The sequence below is a fragment of the Dama dama genome, chromosome 23 (genome assembly GCF_033118175.1).
Source record: "Dama dama isolate Ldn47 chromosome 23, ASM3311817v1, whole genome shotgun sequence".
NCBI classification, from domain to species: Eukaryota; Metazoa; Chordata; class Mammalia; order Artiodactyla; family Cervidae; genus Dama; species Dama dama.
The window spans coordinates 65423144-65438759 of record NC_083703.1 but is presented as its reverse complement, the minus strand read 5'-3'; the positions used below and the strand labels follow the sequence as shown (position 1 = coordinate 65438759).

Genomic DNA, 15616 nt, shown 5'->3' with positions numbered 1-15616 from the left:
TGTAAAAGGGATGCTCCACTCTGAAGGGTCTTCCTGGAGGAGGATGCAGACCAGATCTACAGGCGCCAGGGGGCAGAGCAGCTTGCAGGCAGGTGACTCAGAAGGGCAGGTTATAATTCAATATGTAAACTTCCCAAAGGATGACTGAAGACAAAAAGGGATGCTGTTAAGAATGGCGAGAGCCCCCCTCGTGTAGAGGGGCTGGACAGACAATTTTGGGGATGCCGGTGAAGGATGCATGCTGTGCCTCAAACAAGCGCACTAGTGCTTGGCTCCACTCACATCTCTGTTCCAAGACATCACTGCGTCCCTAACCTTGGGATGCTATTGATTCCTGTCCAACTTCTCTCGAGTGCTCCTGGTTTTGTTTTTATTTTTACATTGAGGAAAATTTCAGAGTGGAACTGTGATTTGTTTTACCATTTATGTAGCTGACTCACGTCTCTCTTACAGCTCCAGGACATTTCTAGAAGCTACAAAATTTTCCTCTGGGAGTATAGAATACTACATGCGCTCACACACACTCTGCCAACAGAGAAGGGTTGGCTATCAGGGAGAAGGAAGTTTCGCCCAGATGATCAGTTGGTCATCCTTTCCAACCCCGTCAGTCTACGAAGTCCCAGTAGAGAGGGACGATGCAACCCCCTGGGCCTGGATTCCACCTGGCTTCCAGGCAGGGGCACAGGAAGTTCTGAGAGCCCTTGGCCTGCTGTCGTTCCGAGCACAGAAGCAATGCCCTCCCAGTTTAGAATGCTTGCCTGAAAAACATCCGTACAACCGCAAGGATGCTCTCTGGAGAAAGACACTCACTTCTACCTGCCTGAAGACCCTGAATAGACCCAAGCTCCAAGTGAAGTTTAGAGAAGGTGGAGGCAGGGGATGGATAGACTAACGAGCCACTGCTAGACTTCACTCAGGCCTCTTAGCAGAGACAAGACCTCAGGGCAAAAGCAGTTAGGTGCCACGACCCCTGATCCCAAGCCTAGCAGTCAGAGTCTGCCTCCAGGTCACCTGCCTCAGTGGGGCTGGAGAGGTCATTTCTGCCTGCCCTTTTTAAACCAAAGGTGACTCAGACTATTCTATCTCCCTTGAATGGTTTCAGTCCTGTCCTTCCTGAGAAACCACGGATGAGGGACGGGCTGGCCCTTTATGGATCCCTGGGAGGGGGGACACTCACTTGTCACACCGTGTGGACAACATGGGGTACCCACTGCTCCTCCCCTGCAGGACAGAGCCTGGTCCAACCCCCTCAACCCAGAAAAAGGGCTTTCTTAAGACCATGAAGGTGGTTCTGGGCGGGCAGGGAGGTGATGACAGTAACCTCAGGTGACGCTGCGAGGCTTTTCTGAGTGAACACTTCCAAGCCTACGGCCGTCCCAGGCTCAGGTGCCAAGTCCTGCTGAGAGGTGTCCTGGGTCCTCTGGGACTGCAGGGAAGGCCCAGGGCCGGAGGAGAGGGAAAGAGGGAGGAAGGGAAGGAGAGACAGAGAGGGAGAGAGAAAAAGCAGGAGAGACACACACACAGAGTCCGTGAATAGCCCAGCTTTGTAAACCCCGCATCCTTAGGTCATGAAGGAGCCATGTGGGGCTTTGGGGAGAGATGGAAAGGAACTTGGAGCCATTCAAGGGAGGGAGGCCCATGGTCAGCTGCCAGCCAGCACCAGACCTCGGGCCTTTCCTCATCGCCTGCCACTCTCATTCAAGAAGTTTGGAATCCTGTCACTCGGCCTCTGAGTCCAAGTCTTCCCTGGGTGTCTTTGGTTGAGGCAATGGTTCAGTCCTGCAGTTTGGGTTTCAGCCCCTTTTAAAAATTTATCTTTGGAACTTACTCTATAGCACATGGAACTCTGCTCCATGTTTTGTGGCAGCCTGATTGGGAGAGGAGTTTGGGGGAAAATGGATACATGTGTATGTATGGCTGAGTCGCTTCACTGTTCACCTTAAGCTATCACAACACTGTTAATTGGCTATACTGTAATACAAAACAGAAAGCTTTTTTAAAAAAGTTATCTTTGGAACAAAAACCTGGCTTTGGCAGATGGGAACTCTATAGTATGGGGTCCCCATTTTGGTTTAAGTTCCTACCACTTTACCACTGGCCCAGATGGGGCCCCAAAGTATATGAGGAGCTACTAGGAACTCTAAGTGACACCCACAGGATAGACCCAGAAAGCCTACGTCTGGACCAGGGAATCCTAGTTACCGTCAGCCAACGGCCCCATGACTGTCCAGCACTTTCCAGTTTATAAAGTACTTTATAACCATTAGGGCTTCCCTTGTGGCTCAGCTGGCAAAGAATCTGCCTGCAATGGGGTAGACCTGGGCTCAATCCCTGGGTTGGGAAGACCCCCTGAAGAAAGAAAAGGCTACCTAGTCCAGTATTCTGGCCTGGAGAATTCCATGGACAGTCCATGGGGTCTTAAAGAGTCAGATACAACTGAGCGACTTTCACTTTATATCCATTATTTTATTCAAACTTCCCAGCAATGCTGTGGAGTGGCAATTTTGGTGCCCTTTTAGATGGTCGGACTAGGCAGTGAGGCTCAGAGAGGTGATGTCACTGGCCCAAGGACCCAGTCCAGTCCTGGGCTACAGCGCCTCCCATTTCCCAAATTTCCAAGGGCCTCTAAATGCCAGTGAGAGCTGAAGGCCAGTTAAATTGTCCAGCGCTCCAAGGTTAGCTCCTGGACCAGACAAGGCACTACGCTTCTTACGGGGCGGCGGGGCGGTGAGAGGTAGAACAGACTCCACCTTCTAGTAAGATGCGCCTTCTAGCAGTTCCAGCTGTCACCAGCAGGTGGGGCACCCACCCCCTCACAGGCACCTCAACTCCAGAGCCCTGTTCTCCTGGGCTCAGCCGTCCCTTGTCCGCTGGAGTCCGACCCTTTCAGAAGCCTGTGCATCCACTTCACCCACTTCAGGACTGAACAGAGGCCACTCAGGACAAGAGTCTCAGGGAAGTTAGGAGAGGGGCGTGTAACCGGATCACTAGATCAGCCCCACAGCCCCATAGACCCATGCAGGGTCTTCAGGGTCCTTGATGGTGTCGGTGGGGACCACAGAAGCCCTCAGGGGGTGAAGACAGGCGCCCCCCTCCATGGCACTGGACTTAAAGGCCTCCAGAGCATCCGTGACTTTGATCACCAACCAGGGGGCTCCTACAGCAGCCTCAGTGGATGAGGCCCTCCGTCACCCCGCATGTCAAGGCCACGGGAGTGCTGATTCAATCAAAGTGCTGATCTCGCTTATTAGATCACAGCTGCGTCACTGATTTTCAAAGCATTAAAGGGCAGTACACGCACAACTGACTCTGTCCTGGTCTTCACATGATTTGGTCTTGCTCCCAGGCAGCTGTGATTTAATAATGAATACAATGGCCTGAGTCACAAGAAAATCAGATTCCGGCTCCTCTCCTAGCAGCTATGACACTGATTAAGTCCAAGGCCTTCCCCTTTCTGATTTTCTGTGCCCCATGTGTAAAATGATGACCTTGGACCAAGTAGGTTTCCAGGGTCTTTCCCAAGTTTCGAAAGGATTCTGATTTGAAATTAACTTTCTGTCCCAAGGCTCTCCAGATGAAAGAAGTAACTCACATTGAGTATCTAGGTCCTCTGCCGGTCCCTCCCTGCTTTGTCTCATTGGTTGCTCACGACTGTCCGAGGAACTAGGGACTCTTATTTTCTCTACCTAATGGAGGTTCAGAGAGGTTAAGTAGCAAGCCCATGGTCAGCCAGCTAGCAGGCAGCAGAGCCACTATATAAACCCAGGCACTCAGATGGGTTTTAGATCAGTTAGCAGCAGCACTAGAGAGAAAACACCTAAGTGTCAACAGGGGGGAAAGAGTGCCAAAATGTAGCAGTGCTAAAAATAATGGTTTGGGATTATAAATACAGGAATTCTCAAGAGCCTATCTTTCTCTTTTCCCATTGAAAAAACACCCTATGCTCTCCACTCTGACAGGCAGGTCAAGTGGGACCTTTTCCTGGAGCCTCAGAAACAGTTCTGACTTTCCTAGAGGACCTGGTCCCCTCTGGTGGGCACTGAGGATGCTCCCAGGAAGGAACACCGCCCCCACCACCTAGCTGTGTTTTCACAACAGGCATAAATAGAAGTGGGAGCTTCCCTGGTGGCCCAGATGGTAAAGCGTCTGCCTACGATGAAGGAGACCCGGGTTCAATCCCTGGAGAAGGAAATGGCAACCCACTCCAGTATTCTTGCCTGGAAAATCCCATGGATAGAGGAACCTGGTAGGCTACAGTCCATGGGGTCGCAAAGAGTTAGACACGACTGAGGGACTTCACTTCACTTCACTTCACTGGACAGAGCAACCAGGATTAAAACTTAGTGTATGTGTGAGGATCTCCTTGTTTAAAATACTGATTCCAGGGTTCTAGCGCCAAATATTCTGATTCAGTAGGTCTGATGTGGGGCCCCAGAACCTGCATTTCTAACCAGCGCCCCTTCTTCATTATATTCTGGCTGAAGGAAGGGAAATAGTCCCAGCTATGGTGAGTCTTTAGAGCATTTCAAGGTGGTCCCTGAGCCCCAAGAGTCCAAGATAGAGTGAATTTGTCTTCCTCGGGTTAACCCACTGTCCCATTCCCATCACCACCTTATGCAGCAGCAGGGTGTGGAGGGGAGTGGTAAGTCAGGACATGGCAACCTTCCCCACCATCTTTATCCAAGGCCCCAGTTGAGGGGCTCAGGGTGAGACCTACCTCATTGACCTTCTCAGGGGTGCCCTTGGGGGAGGGGGAGGCAGGCGAGGAGGGCAGCCTGCGTTCCCGCTCCCAGTCTCGATCCCGGTGGATCAGTTTGCTGTTGGGTTCCTTCAGGGTCCTCTTGAGCTCGTTGATGCTGGCCTGGTGCTTTAGCAAGACGTCCTCTGGCTTGTCTAAGAACTAGGGGTACACAGAGAGGACAGTCCGCTGTCAGAGGCACAGCTCCGAGAGGAGGGTGCAAGGCGTGGGTGAAGATGGTGAAGGTGGTAATGGTCCCCATCACCACCCTCCACCAGCAAAGTGGGTCCCATCCATGGCCCCGTTTTACCCTCACAGCACACCATAGCCAAGCAGAGCAAGGATGATAAGCTCCAACAGGTGCACAAACCAACCAAGATTAAACGGAAGAGCAAAGAGCACTCAAGATTAGACAGAAAGACAAAAAGCACTCGAGATCAAGAAGAGGAGACTTCTGGCCAAGTACCACCTTTTCTTCTCCCCAGACTGGCTCCTGGCCTCGGAACACCTAAGTCAACTCAAATCCCACGGGTCTGGGTGAGTTCCCTTTAGTTTCACAGGTGCGCCTTTCCTCTGGCTGCTAAACCAAGCCACAGTGAGAATTCACTAACTCTGTTCACTGGGCCGCTCCAGTCATTCCCTAGGTGCTGGTCCCCACTTCTGGCCGAGCCTTGGACCACTGTGTTTAAGTAGGATTCTCAGTCCAATGTGCGTCACTGCTCAGGCCCTGTACGGCCCTTCTAAAGCCAGGGACATCCAGGAAAAAGCATCCTGCTTCCACGCCAGGGACTGGGGAGAGATGACATTCAGCATTCTCTGCTGTGAGCCACTACCTTCCCCGACCACCCAGGATCTTCCAGACACCTTGTGGGCACCCACTCCTCAAGAGCAGACAGGGTGAGACACAGCCAGATGGAGAAACTGCGGTTCCGTGAGGTGTTCAGGAAGACTACCATTAGAGACCAGGAAGAAGGTAAGTCCCAAGGCTGGGCACAGGAACAGAGCCTGGTATAGCTGGAGTCACAGATGTGTCCTTAATAAACTGTCAGGTCTGAGCTCCGGCCAGTACAGCATGAGGCAGTAATCTGCCCTGAGTTCAAGTGAGGACCAACCAGCCTTTGCAGAGAAGCCGGAAGTGGTGTGCCCACTTCTGGAGGCAGGGCAGGTGGGCTAGCAGCCCAGGGACCCTTATCTGCAAAGCTGTTTGAGGATTCAGGACAAGAAACAGACAATCTCAGCTCATGATAAAGCTGGATCAGCAGTTCCGGAACAACTGCCTGGGAGGCAAGCTTGCCCTTGGACAAGGCTAGACGCTTCCCCTGGGCTTATGTCTGACATCCAAAGATCCACTAGGACTGACTCTGAAGTCACTTCAGGAAGGAAACTGATGCCACGGAGGCTCTGCTTCCCCTCCAGACATCTGTCTGTACCTTCTGCACCCCTTCCTGAGCAAAGCCGCTCCAGGATGACATCTGTCTGAGAAATCAAATCTGAGAGAGCATGCGCAGGATGGTGGGCCTGGGCCGCCGTGAACCCAAGATATGGCTGGTAACCTTCCATCCGGAAGGTGCTGCCCTGGCCCTGTGGGCACGTGGTGTTCCCCCAGACTGGAGGGAGTGGTAGGTCCCCGAAGGCTAAGGGCCTGGGGGAAACCTAGTCTGAATGCCCTGCTGTGCAGCCTGGGGGCTGGGGCCTGAGGGGACTTTCCTGAGACCCTCAAAGAGTCAGTGGCAGAACTGGGGCTGAAACCCAGATCTCAGGACCCCAAAAGCCAGACCCTTCTGATGCCCCAGCCTCTGACCTTTCCCTCAGCGGCCCAAGAATAGACTCACTTCTCTGGCAGTTAAGTTTCAAAGGAGGAGTTGGAGACTATACGAAAGAAAGGAGACGTGGTTAACACAGGAGGAGTAAGTTGAGAGACTCAAAAAATGGGAGGAGGAAGAGGAGGGGGAGGAGGAAGGGGGAGCTTTCCTGGTAGAACTGGAGCAGCAGGGGTCCCACCAGGGTGGTGGGAGGCACACCAGGGTTCTGAGAAGACAGATGTGCTCTGAGGCTCCACCCCCCCATACCCCACCCCCCCACATCTGCTTGCCAATAGATACAAAAAGCAGCTTGGGGTGGGATGCAGCGGACACAGATGAGGTGGAGGCATGACAAGACAGTGGTGTAGGAAGAGGAGTCTAAGGAAGTCTAAGACAAGGGGTGAGGGAAATGGGGGTGGAGATGAGCTTAATAAAATCATGGAATCATGAATTGAAAGAATGGCTGGGGGACACAGTGGGGATAGTCAGCAGGTGGGAAGCAAGCAGGGGGTGGTCTGGAGAGGTGGAGAATGAAGCTGGGGGAAGGAGGGGTAGGGAGAGAGGGGAGCATGGCTGGTTGTGGGGAGTGAAGTCTATCCATGAGCTTAAGACAGGGAGGGAGTGATGGCGGGTGGCCTTGGGTGATGGAGAGAGATGGCCGGGAGCGGAGAAGAAGCTGAGATATGAGCCGGGATATGAGCCTGGGATGGACGGTGGTGACAAATGATGAATGGCTGGGTGGGTGGGGACAGGCACCCCCCTGCGCAGTACCTCCTGCTTGTGTCTCGGCGTGGTTTCCTGCTCCGGCTAGCGGGACATGGGAGGAGGAAAAGGAACCAGCAGGATCAGTAGAGCAAATGGATTAGAGATAACCGCAACCACCCTGGTCTAGCAGGTAGCCCGGAGCACTGTTGGATGCTGGCTGGGCCACCAGCAGGGCAGTGAGGTCGTCAGAAGGTGCGGGAAGCAGGGAGCCCAAGAAGGTGAAGAAGAGGGTGGTAGGACCGGAGGCAAAGTGGGCAGTCACACTCAGCAGATGGGACACAGGGGTTCTGGAAAGTCATGCTTCTTGCATGGCAGTGTGTGTTCAGGGGCCTGCATTCCCGAGGTGCGTGATGGACACACACTACACCCGTGTGTGCACGTGCCTATGTGTGCACACAGGCTGTCTGCATGTTTGGGTCCATAACCCTATGGGTGAGAGGGGTACACAACTGTGAGTGAACGTGTGTGAGTCTGAGGCCATGTGGGCCTGCATGAGCGTGTGCACAGGTTGGTGGGAGATGGGGTTGGCAGCAGGAGGTGTCACACTTGAACCTCACCCCTGTGGCCTGCAGGGACACCCCATCATAGGTGGAAGAAGGCTGTGCAGACCCAGATAAGAGGCAAAGGGGCAAATCAGGAGTGAGCAAGAGGAGGAGGCCAGAGTCCACCAGGAGTGCCCCTCCGGGACAGCAGGGCCAAAGGAGGGGCAGGGTACAGGGTGGGCAGCATGCCCCACCTGGCAATTCCAGGTACGGAGCATGGCCCAAGGGCAAGGCCCTGTCCATGGTGCACCGCGCAGCAAGGATGCTTGGCCGTAGCTGGGGGTACCTGAAGGCCCAAGATCAGCCTCTTGACCCCCCAGGTCAGAGGAAACAAGAAAGCCAGCCTCGTACCTTTAGCTCCTTGATCTTGGTGGGGGTCTTGACCTCTCCCTCCTCAGCCTCGGACCGCCGCCCTCCAGACTCGCCGTCCTCCTCCCTCTTGTCGCCGTCTGGTCCTGCATCGTGGTTCTCACTGACGGAGGCTGGGCGAGAGAACTCTGCTGAAGTGGGCAGAGATGGCCGGGCAGCTGTGTGAGTCATCTCCCAGGTGCAGGGACCGGGAGCCAGCCCACCACCTGCCCAGCCACACCTGGAATAGAGCAGACACTCAAACAGCCCCAGCACACTGGGGATAAGGAGCCAGTGCCCCGAGGAGTGAGTGGGCTTTCCCAGGTCACGTGGATGGTGACTGAGCTGCCTCCAGCCCCGGCTCCTTTCCTGACTCTATAGCACTAGAGCCTGGGTTCAAATCTCAACTCCATCTCTTCTTGGCTGTGTGACCTTGGGTAAATTACACAACCTCTCTGGGCCTCAGTTGCCTCATCCACAAACAGTAGCTAATTCTGACAAATGAGAGGAGGAACAAATAAGCTGATGTGTCTAAGAGAAGTGGCTGGCACAGAGTGAGCCAATTCAATCAATGTTGGCTCACAAATGTTACTGTTCTGGGGGACTTCCCTGGTTTAGGCTCTGTGCTTCCAATACAGGGAACTCAGATCTGCCTAACTCCCAATGCTCCATGGGGCTCCTGAATCTCTCCTACAAACTTTTGTGCATACCCTGGGACAGTCCTGGGCCCTAAGGGGTGTTGATTTAGTAGGATCAGGTCAAGGTCTGAGACTCCTCAAGTTCACAAGCTCATGGCTGGTTCTGGTGCCACATTTTGAGAAACTCTGGTCTGCTTCATACAAGAGCAACTGAGCTGCCTCCAGTCCCAGGTCCTTTCCTGATCCACAGCTTTAGAACCTGGGTTCAAATCACAAATCCATCTCTTGTTGGCTGTGTGACCTTGGGTAAATTACACAACCTCTCTGGGCCTCGGTACGGGCAATTCTCATTGATAGTAAGGGCTCTTATCAACTCAACAGAAATGGGGGCAGTGGAGAGTGCCCTGTGGTTAGATGTCCAGAGCCCAGTAGAACCAAAAAAATGATTGGGAATAACTCTGCCTCCGGTAGGACATCACCATCTCCTCACTGCAGTTACAATAAAGCATTCCAGTACGGTGACAAGCTGTGACCGGCTCAGCTTCTCAGGAAGGGGGCCCAGAAAACCATATGGTGAACCTGGGACCCCAAAAGGCCACAGCTCAGGGAAGTTGTGAGAAGCCCAGAGAGTTGGCAGGGTCACATTCCAGCAGGAGGGGAACCCGGAGGCTGAACTAACCCGCTGAGAGGCACTGGATGCAGGAGTGTTCCTGGGCCTCCAGGCCTGGTGCAAATCAACTGTGATGTACCCTTCACACACCCCTCTCCCCCCACCTCCAGTGCGGGGCATACCTCCATCAAGGCTGCGGGACATGGTGTACCGTTTGCTAGAAGAACGTTCAAAGAAGGGCGCGGGCCGGTCGATGAGGGCGCTGGCCTGGCGCGTCTGTGCCTGGGTCCTCCCGCTATACCGGAACTTGGAGCCCATCACCAGGAAGCCCTTGGGTGGGGGCTCAGGGGACACCAGCCTGCAGGGGAGGGGTGGAGGTAAGGAGGAAGGACCAGACCTGCAATGCCATCCCGCTGTTTCACCAGCTATGACAACTCTTGTTCAATTGCTCAGTCATGTCTGACTCTGTGACCCCATGGACAGCAGCACGCCAGGCTTCCCTGTCCTTCCCCATCTCCGGAGTGTGTTCAAACTCATGTCCGCTGAGTTGATAATACCATCCAACCATCTCATCCTCTGTCGCCCCCTTCTCCTCCTACAATTCTAAGTGGTCCAGAACGGGAGAGGCTTGGGGAAAGAGGAGGAGGAGGAGGAGGAGGGTTTTCCCAGAGTCCCTACTGGCTCCTTCTACTGACAGAACAAAGACATTAGCCACATCCACTCACACGGCCTCTAACTCAGCCCCAGCTACCACCCTGCCCGGGGGCAGGCTCACCGGAAGAACGTGTGGTGCTCGATGCAGACCTTCCACAGTCTCTTGGCTGACCGGTGATTCGGGAGCTTAAAGCCAATCGTGCTCTCAAACTGCTCATACTGCAAAACCAAGGAGGGCGGGTCAGAAGGAAGGCCTGGGCCCACTCCCGCCACCAGTCCAGCCTTTCTGCACCTCTTCTCAGGCCTGTATGACTCTGGCCTGCTTACTTATTTATATAAATATATATATATATATATATATATCATTTATTCATTCATTTAATCAATCAGGTGGGTTAAGCCCTTATTCTGTGACAGGTCCAGGGCTAAGCAGCAGAGACACCATGGTGACCAAACAGAAGATTCTCAGGGGTTGGGGGAGGGGAGGGGGATTGATAATAAATAAGTACACAAGCTCATCTCAGATACTGATAAGGGCACAAAGGGAATAGACAGAGATGTGTGATGTGACAAAGAATGTCTGAGCAGGCCCGGGGGTCAGGTGCTACTTTAGAAAAGGTGATCAGGGACCTCCTTGATGGTCCAGTGGCTAAGACTCTGTGTTCCCTATGCAGGGGGCCCGGGTTCGATCCCTGGTCAGGGAACTAGATCCCACATGTGGCAATTAAAAGATTCCACATGTTGCAATGCAGAAGGAAGAGCCCACGTGCCGGTGCAGCCAAATCAATAAATAAATAGAAAGAAAGGGTTATCAGGGAACACTTTCTACACAGGGGATCTTGGAGCAGAGCTGGAGGATGGGAAAGGAACCCAAGCTCCGTGAGAAGGAGGGGCAAAGGATTTCAGGAAGATGGAACATCAGAAGCAAAGGGCTCAGACAGGTGAGAGTCTGCTTACTCAAGGATCTCAGAGAAGCCCTAAGGGGCTGGAGTGCCATTGGCGTGGGGCAGCGGGGCAGAGACATGTGTGAGAGGCAGGTGGGCAGAAAAGTTAGGACTTGAGTTCAAGAGCCAAAGAGAGCCCTTGAAAGGTTCAAGTGAGGAGTGGGAGTGGGTTGAGCATGGCCTGATCTGCTGGAAGGGACTCTTAAGCAGCTGTGAGGAAAAAGGCCTACAGTGACCGTGGAGGCCAGGGGACCAGTGGGAAGGAGAGGGGAGGGGTGGAGGGGAGAGATGGTGGCCAGGGCAGTGGACAGAGGCACAGAGGCAGAAGGGCTCGCCCTAATTCTAGAGGTAGAACAAAGTGGAGTTTGTGATGCATGGGATGTGGAGGGTGGAAGTATTCAAGTTTGCATGTGTGTATAATCGTGTGTATGTGTGTGTACCTTCATATGTGTACACACTCAAGTAGCACATATAAGCAAAACACAGGAACGTGAACATGGTGCTATTGTATCTTAGTCGCTAAGTTGTTTCTGACTCTTTGAGACCCTATGGACTGTAGCCCCCACCAGGCTCCTCTGTCCATGGGATTTCCCAGGTAAGAATACTGGAGTGGGTTGCCATTTCCTTCTCCAGGGGATTATCCTGACCCAGGGATTGAACCCGCATCTCCTGCATTGGCAGGTGAGTTTTTAACCACTGAGCCACCAGGGAAGCCCAGACATGGGGATACATTCACTGATCTGTATAACCTAAATATATGTGGTTATCTTTTTATTATCAATTTTTTCCCACACATGGCATATGGCATCTTATTTCCCTGACTAGGGATTGAACCCATGGCCCTTGCATTAGAAGTGCATTGTTTTAACCACTGGACCGCCAGAGAAGTCCCTATGTGGCTGTCTTTATAGGTACACTATTGTGTGTATATATGTGTGTGTGTGTGCACGCACAGGCACACACTGAAAGTGCAATGTCTATTTAGACAGCCCCAGCAAAAGAGGGCCCTCTCCTCACCCAGAACTCAGCACCTCCATCTAGGTATCCCAGGTAGGAAAAATCCCTGGTCTTGCTGCCAGGGTCCCACCATTTTAGTTGATCCCAGGGAAGAAGGGGTTCCCTAGGCAGGCTCACCTCCCCAGGCCGGATCTTGATGTAGAAGTTACTCCTCTTGTAGGAGATCTTGAGAATTTTGGGCCAGGCAAAGCGGTTGATCCTCAGCCGGTCCCGGTAGATAAGCAGGCCATTGGCACAGACTCCTAACATGATGTCAATGCCCTCAGAGTCCTGTGTGAGAAGGGATCATGCAAGGTCAGGCCTGGGGTCCATGCCTGAGGAGAGCCTGCCACCCACCCCAAAACCCCTCTCTGGAGCAGGGTTTGAGCATCCACGTGGAGTCCCCCTGATGCATCCCTCACAGAGCCATCGGTCCATTCATTTTGTCATTGATTCGCCCACTCACTTGTTCGATCATTTTCACCAATCACTCAATCATTCATTCACCCAGCAAACATTTAGTGTTAACTAGGCATACTAGGTCATATGCTATGTGCTCAGGATACAGAAATAAGTTCAGACCCATGTCTTTCCCTCATGAAGCTCTCAATCTAGTGGCGGCACAGACAGGTTCATAAATAATAAGAAAAATCATAAGGGTCACGGGGAAGTAAAGGGTTATGGAGCGTCAAGGAATGAGAAATGAGAAAAGACTGGCACACCAAGCCCTCCAGAAGGCCCTGGTAGTTCCTCGGGGGGGCACTCCCAGGCCCTAGGGAATCCCAGCCCCCAGCAGTACCTTGGCATGGTGCAGGTCTACTCCATACATAGAAAGCTTCTTGGCATTCTCTAGGAAGTGGATTTCTGCTTCTCCTGGGGTCATGCCCCTAAGGGAAAGAAAGTGATCAATGATGGCCACGGGAATGGCGTGGGCCCGAGTCCTGCCAGCTGAAGGTGGCTATTATCAGAACCTGGGATTCCAGGAAGCAAATTTTCTGGAGCACAGTGCAGCTGGGCCTTCCCGGTCCCTCCCCTCTGCTCTCAGTGTCGGATGGCATGCCCCTAGCCCCCCACTTCAGCCCACTGAACTCTCATCTCCTGCTAAAGCTCAGGGCCAGTCCTATCTCCTCCAGGAAGCGTTCAAAGGCTCAGCCAGGAGTCTGGAGTTTTGCCTCATTCTGCCATTGGGTTAAGCGTGAACCATAAATTCTGTTTCTTCACGACAGTGAAACCACTGTGACTGACACTGCTCATTATAATCACCCAGGGGCTCCTGAATTATTACCCACATCAGCTATTTTTCTCAGAATTTTGTATCAGAAACCATTTAATCTCGCCTGAAGAACAGATGCACATTCTCCTTTCTGAAAAAAAGAGTTATGTAATTCACCACATTCCTTCTTTGCTTTGGCTGCCAGGAAACTGTATGCTCTGCACTTCAGTTCAGTTCAGTTCAGTTCAGTCGCTCAGTCGTGTCCGACTCTCTGCAACCCCATGAATCGCAGCACGCCAGGCCTCCCTGTCCATCACCAACTCCCGGAGTTTACTCAAACTCATGTCCATCGAGTCGGTGATGCCATCCAGCCATCTCATCCTCTCTCGTCCCCTTCTCCTCCTGCCCCCAATCCCTGCCAGCATCAGGGTCTTTTCCAATGAGTCAACTCTCCGCATGAGGTGGCCAAAGTATGCCACGGCTGATATTTGTTGAGCACTATGTGCTGGTTACCGTTCCTAGCACTTAACATGTATTAACTCATGTGACTCCTCATAAAAAAGTCTACAAGGTAGATATCACTATTCTCATTTTATAGATGATGAAATTGTGGCACAGATAGCTTGAATAACTTGCCTAAGGGCACACAGTTATTAAGTAGCAAAGTCAGGATTTGAATCCAGATAACGTGGCTCCATGGTTGTGTTCCCAACCACTTTGCTTCCATCTGTCTTGTATCCTCAGTTTCCTGTGTTCTGTCTACCTTGGGGAACTGCTGCGTGGATGCCTGGATACTAGAGGTCACTCTAGTGACCTCTGCTTTAAGTCAAAAGAGCTGATAAAACTGAAGGGCTGGGGACTTCCCGCTGGTCATGTGGCTAAGGCTCCATGCTCCCAAGGCAGGGGCCCCAAGTTCAATCCCTGTCGAAAACTAGATCTCACATGTCTCAACTAAGGGGCTTGCTGGGTGCTACTAGTGGTAAAGAACTTGCTTGCCAACACAGGAGACATAAGAGACACTGGTTGGATCCCTGGGTGGGAAAGATCCCCTGGAGGAGGGCATGGCAATCCACTCCCTATCCTTGCCTGGAAAATCTCATGGACAGAGGAGCCTGGTGGGCTAAGTCCACAGGGTTGCAAAGAGTCGGACATGACTGAGTGACTAACACTTTCGTATCATTTATCACACTGGGTTCCCCTAACAAGCCTGGACTTGGAGTCCAAAGTGCTTCTAGCTTAAAAGGACCATTTAATTCCCACGGGACCCTCAGGGAAGGGGTATCACCCTCATGGCAGGGATTTGGAAATGGGGGGTACATTTTGGTTGTCACAAAGACTGAGTTGGTGTTATGGGCATTTAGGGCCTGGGGTCCAGGGATGCCAAACATCCCCCACAGTGAATTCTCCTGCCCCAATACCAGCAGTTGAGAAACACTGATAATCTATGTCCTTACAAATACAGGTGGGAAAAAAATTTTTTTTAAATACAGGTGGAAAATGGAGCAGATAGCCAGCCCACCATCACCCAACTAGTTAGCTATCTTCTAACTCCTGGAACAAGGTGTCTTCCACTACACAATCAATGACTCAACCCCTCAAATCACAGAGCAACAATTATACACGGTGAGTCTCTAATACATGACATTTAGTGCCCCCTAGGACCCTATAACATAGATTTTATTAGTGCCCACTGAATAGATGAGGAAACTAAAGAATGGGGAAGTGAAACAACCAGCTTGAGATGCCCCAGTTAGAAAGTGGCAGAGCCAAAAGGTGAACCTGATTGTCTGGCTTCAGAATGCAGACTTGACCTTTATGCCAAGATGGAGACATCAGGACACTTAACCAGGGACAAATAATAGTTATTACTATGTTTTCTCCAATTGGCTGATCAAGAGACCGATTCTCAGAGGCCAAGGACATGGAATTATCTCACCCATACAGAAGTCATTTAAGGTCACATAGTGAGTTATCATCATTCCCCTCTGATGAGATAATCTGCTCTCAGACACACTTCACGTTAGCAGCAGGTGGGGTTCTTACAGGACAGCCTCTGGGGTCTAGCCAGGAAGGTTCTGGCCAACGGGCCGAGGAGCCAGGGGAGGAGCCTGGGTGGAGGTCCTCTCACCTGTATGTCTTGTGCAGCTCCATGATCCTTTCTTCCAGCTCCCGAGTCTGATTAGGGGCGAAGCGGAGCTCGCTGACATAGTTGCCCACGTGCTCCTCGGCGTCATAGTCGCCCAGTTCAGCCTGCACGGCGTAGGAGCCCAGCAGGGCGTGCGTGACAAAGGAGCAGGGCAGGCGGCCCGTGATGATGTCCGCCCGCAGCTGCAGGCACAGGTAGTATCTGGAGATAGGGGAGAGTG

At 52.4% G+C, this 15616-nt stretch overlaps 1 protein-coding gene across 10 annotated transcripts in view; it reads right to left on the bottom strand.

The window, feature by feature from the left end:
* Positions 1-15616, bottom strand: part of EPB41L1 (erythrocyte membrane protein band 4.1 like 1) — a 133044-nt gene that overhangs the window by 25988 nt on the left and 91440 nt on the right. For 6 of the 10 annotated variants that reach the window (XM_061127186.1, XM_061127193.1, XM_061127188.1 and 3 more), the window contains 7 exons: positions 15379-15597; positions 12837-12924; positions 12176-12328; positions 10219-10316; positions 9626-9801; positions 8199-8347; positions 4718-4900 (listed from right to left, as the gene is read on the bottom strand). In XM_061127186.1, coding sequence (XP_060983169.1) covers positions 4718-4900; positions 8199-8347; positions 9626-9801; positions 10219-10316; positions 12176-12328; positions 12837-12924; positions 15379-15597 — 1066 coding nt within the window. Of the gene's footprint in view, positions 1-1321; positions 1427-4717; positions 4901-8198; positions 8348-9625; positions 9802-10218; positions 10317-12175; positions 12329-12836; positions 12925-15378; positions 15598-15616 lie in introns of all 10 variants that reach the window. The other 4 variants (XM_061127191.1, XM_061127194.1, XM_061127196.1 and 1 more) reach the window with 3 other exon arrangements.